Here is a 4735-nt window from a genome sequence, read left to right on the forward strand (position 1 = left end):
AAAAGCATTAGTGAATATAGCTGTAAAACAAAGCGTATTGTACTTTGATGATTATTTTTTCTTAATACAAGTGATGTAATCCTGTAGTCATCCTACTGGAGATAACAGGACTTCTGTAAGCGCCATGCCTGTAAGACTGGGGCTACATGTACTTTGTTATTTCTAATATGTGCCATTATGACATAGCTGTTGCACTCTATTCCAAAGCTAAAATAAGACAACTCTGAGTTGTCTCCCAACAAGAATCATTAAGACTTGCACAACATTTTACAAGACTAGTGCATCCTGAAAAGTATGTAGGCAAAAAATCTTTTATTTTGAGATCCCTGTCTGGGAAAACCAAGGAGCTAATCAAGCTTATTAAATCCTTCTTGGGAAAAGCTACAACGGGGAAGTCTAACAGGTAAGGATTTCATGATCAATTTCAGCAAATTGAGATAGCAGCAATAGATGCATTTCAGAATCAGTAATAACCAGGGGGCCACTGTGCTCCATCTGACTAAAGTGCCAGTTCTGTCCCTCCCTTTCAGGTAGAGAGAGATAGAGCTATGTTAGTATGAAGTCAAGCAAAGGCAGAGCAGGTTGGCACCTTAGAGAGTGTTCAGAGAAGTTTCATACAGTTCACCTAGTTCATTGCATTCACAGCATCCAACTAGATGTTGCCATGAATGCTTCTGCCCTCTGAACCAATTGATCTCAAAGATGCCACCCTGCCCTGCTTTCTGCCCTCCTTTCAGGTGAGGAGGGTCCCAGACAGCAGAACAAATGAGGTTCCACTATGCAAAGAGAAGAATAAGGATCTTGAGAGTCTGATGAAGTGATAACACCATCCCTGAACACCACAGAACAGATTGCTGCCAGCGCTTCTAGCAACACCATGGATGGCACAGTTCTTTTTTGTTGCTTCACCATTGCTTGCAAAGTAAAGACCAAGGATCTTGGGGCATTTTTACACATGGAAACACTGCAGCGCCAGACACTTTGAAGAGCACCCAGCACTGTGATGCTTGCAGTTATATAAGCAACAAAATGTTGCTTCAAAAGTCAGCTTTTGAACTAAAACGCATGAGGTGTTTTAGTTCAAAAGCGCACCACTGCTATTTTCTTCACACTGATGCACATTTTGCCACACACCTGCACATGGCACAGCATGGTACACATCAGCTCGCATGCAGAGCAGACTATTAAATCGAGCGAAGCAGTGGATCTCTGGCAGGTTGTGGGATGAAAAAGTATGTGTATAAATGCCCCTGGAGGCTAAGCATAACAATGATGTAGACAGTATGAGGATATGTTCAAACACACCTTTCAACAACTTTAAACAAAGGAGGGGAAACTGTTACTTGGGAGCTTTTATCAATTCTTATGATCTAGCTCAGGGGCGGGCAATTATTTTGGGCAGAGGGCCACTTACTGAGTTTGGCAAGCCATCAAGGGCCACATGACAGGCAGCCAAGGACAGATAATTATTAATTTTCTAAATTTTTTTTAGAGGCCCCACGGGCCGGATAGAATGGCCTGGCAGGCCGCATCCGGCCCCCGGGCTGCATTTTGCCCACCCCTGATCTAGCTGTTACTTAAACCTAGTCACCTTAATACTGACCCTGAATAAAATAAGGTTAAAGTTGCAGTGATTTTGATGCACTTGAATTGCCACAAAATCATCCAGATGCAACAGTGGCATCATAACAGCTTATACTGGTATCATTTGTTATAGGTAATTTTATAGCTGCCTATACCCCAGTGTGGAGAATTTCTGCATTCTACTCCTATGCCAATTCCTCAGTTTTGCCACGTTACCTGTTCTGAAAACTGGGAGAAAAATTTCCCTCAGGTGCAAACAAGAAATCTCCTTTCTTCATCTCTAGTTCATCTATCCCTCAGCCACTTCATATAAAATATCTTTTATAACATTTTATACCTCCAAGGTGTTCAAAAAAGGAAACAAAAGATAGTAGAAACATAGAGACTTTTACAAACAATACTTAAGGTCTCTTACAGTTCTGTTATTTAATGGAAGCTTGTTTAATACATGTATGATACAAACCTTCCCTGTAAGCCAGTCCATCTGGGAGGACATCACTTATAAATATACGAGTCAGATGTTGGTTTTCGTCAACTTGAGCTGTGACTGCAAAACCTGAAGTGAAAACAAACAAAAAAGAGCTTTATTTTCAAAACTGTTATTTTTTTCAAAACAAGGACCAAGAGAATTTTGCTAATATCATGCATTTCTCATTTAGTTTTGCATGTTTAGTAGATTTAATCTACATAATCAGAGTTGACACTCACTGCCAATAAGTAAGTACATACATGTGCTAAGACTAATTCTTGAAAGAAGTGTTCTTATATTAATTAAATTTCACTATTTACTGAGAATGAGATGACAAAATTTTTTACTATGGAAAAACCACCACTATGCACTATAAAGTTTTAATTAGATTATTTTGGGGCATGTCAACCCCATTTCTGTAATACAGATGACCAGAACTACAAAACACTGAGATGAAAGTTGTAAGGGTTTTGTACCATTGTTGTGGGAAAATGAGAGCAAAATGTGCCTGAAGGTCTCATTTTTGTATATTAATAAATCTATGTGTATATAGGCAATATATTTAAAGCAAGCCCTCATTATGATGGATGCTCATCTCATTATGATCAGTACTGAAAAAGCCCAAGAAATCCTTGTCTAAGGTGATGATTTTCAACAGCTGCTCCCTTCTTATTGCTGATAAAGATAAACTAAAAGGGTGGATAGGTTTAAAAGTAAGCAGGAAAGGAAAGTAATTTTTCTTTCAGTGAAGTTGAGAGAATTCTATTGTATTCCTTTCAAAATATGTTTATAGTCTCAGAAACCACAAAAAATGGAAGCTGAATTCAAGATAACTAGTAAACCTCTTTAGAAACCAAGTGAACATGTTCAAGAAGGCCAAAGCCATGCTTGACAAATGGGTAACTAAAAAATGCTGCAGGTTCATCCATATGAACCCATGCTATAGTTCATATTTCATTTTCCTAGTTCTTCTTCTTCCTTTCCTTTTCTTTTTTTCCTATACTATTTGCTCTCCTCTTAGTACATACTGGGTGCATCTACAAGTGCCATTAAGGTGACATGATAAAGTCCGGTGTAGCATGAACAAAAGTTTATCATGGTGCCTTAATAATACACGCAGATGTTCAAACTGCTAAGCTTCAGGGCACATATGTACACAACACCGTGCCCAGGACTGCTGCATTTTGACCCCGGGTGGAGCTGCCCTAGACGGGCAGGGGGCCCAGAGAGTCAGCTAGGGGGTCCAGATCCAGGTGTCAGGTGGCAGATGGGCTGGCTGGGGCACAATGTATAATCAAGTCAACACTTACACATGCATTTAGGCACAGTTATTTTCACCACCATAAGATAGTACTGTCCCCAAAAGAACTATTTCATGGCAGCAAAAATTAGTTTGCTGAAGTCTAATGGCATTGCATGTGTAGATTACAATGCTTTACATTGAAGCAAATTAGCCTACTGCGCAGTTAAACACGTGTAGATAAACCTGCTCATATTTTGTCTTTATCTTTAAACCCCTCCTTGGGCTAAATTATGTAACCCTTGCCGAGACAAAATTCCCAAGTGGTTGGGGGTAACACTTTGAGCAAGGACTGCAAGATTTGAACTATTGTTTATTTAGGGAAGACAGAGGAAGACAGAAAAGTAGGAAGAGAAACAGCACCTGACCTGAAGGAGACTACAAACCAAGGGGTGAAATCCAACTCTCATTAAAGTCAATGGAAAGACTCCCACTGACTTTGCTGCAAGCAAATGCAATTTCCCTTTTTCTCTCCTATAGCATCATTATCTTGCCATCTTTTTTTCTTTAGGGCTTTGCTCACTTTTTCTTCTTTTCACAATGAACACACGCATGGATACTCGTAGGTGCTAACAGGCCAGTTAAAATATCTATCAAGTGACAGTTGACTGGCACGGATTCAACAAAGATTTTACTGCCAAAGCAGAACTTGGTCTTTAAGAGGGGGCTGTCTGATTTTATTTAGTTCAGAAAGAATAAGTTGTTCTCTAACTATTTAAAATGCCTAATTGGCTGATCTGTGTAGTAACAAGTGGAAGTCTTTCACCTGTTCTTCCACGGGAAATAAAAAAAATATAATGGTTCACATAAAATGAAGAGTAAGTCTTCAACCTTCCTTACAGGGCTAATTTGTGCATTTTCCAGACTCAACATGTTGAGCCATCTATTGTAGCCCAAAAGATATCAAGAAAGAGAAAGCTCCTGAAAAAAATAAAAAAAATCAAACACTGAAAAAGAATAGGAAAATAAGAGAAAAAAATGGAAAGGATTTTAAATTAGGCTTACCAAAATCATTTATATTCTCAATCTTTGTAAGATTCACATGATAAACATTTAATGGAAATATTTCTATTTCATCGTATATCTGTTAGAGAGAAAACATGTTGTTACAGTATGACCCTGTAGGACTGCATAGCCTCAAAACATCAATGATTACTTTACAGAAAAACTTACGAGCTGTTTTATGAAATAATCCACTCATAAAGGCAAATTTTTTCACCTTTACTCATAGTAAAGAATTTTATTTTTCTAGCAATATCACTGAAACAGTGGGACTAACTATATAGTAAAGTATTACTATATTTTATCACCTATAATATGTACCTTTTTAATTGAAAAAAGCAAAGGCTCCTGCTGCATCAGCAGGGTGGGCCCTCAGCTGC

At 38.5% G+C, this 4735-nt stretch overlaps 1 protein-coding gene across 1 annotated transcript in view; it reads right to left on the reverse strand.

Annotated features, from left to right (window-relative positions):
- The window catches only part of TIAM2 (T cell lymphoma invasion and metastasis 2), a 239870-nt gene that overhangs the window by 86575 nt on the left and 148560 nt on the right, over positions 1-4735 (reverse strand). The window contains exons 13-14 of the mRNA XM_014519343.2: positions 4359-4437; positions 2048-2140 (exon numbers count right to left, since the gene is read on the reverse strand). Coding sequence (XP_014374829.1) covers positions 2048-2140; positions 4359-4437 — 172 coding nt within the window. The remainder of the gene's footprint in view (positions 1-2047; positions 2141-4358; positions 4438-4735) is intronic.

The sequence above is a fragment of the Alligator sinensis genome, unplaced genomic scaffold (assembly GCF_000455745.1).
Source record: "Alligator sinensis unplaced genomic scaffold, ASM45574v1 scaffold331_1, whole genome shotgun sequence".
NCBI lineage: Eukaryota > Metazoa > Chordata > Crocodylia > Alligatoridae > Alligator > Alligator sinensis.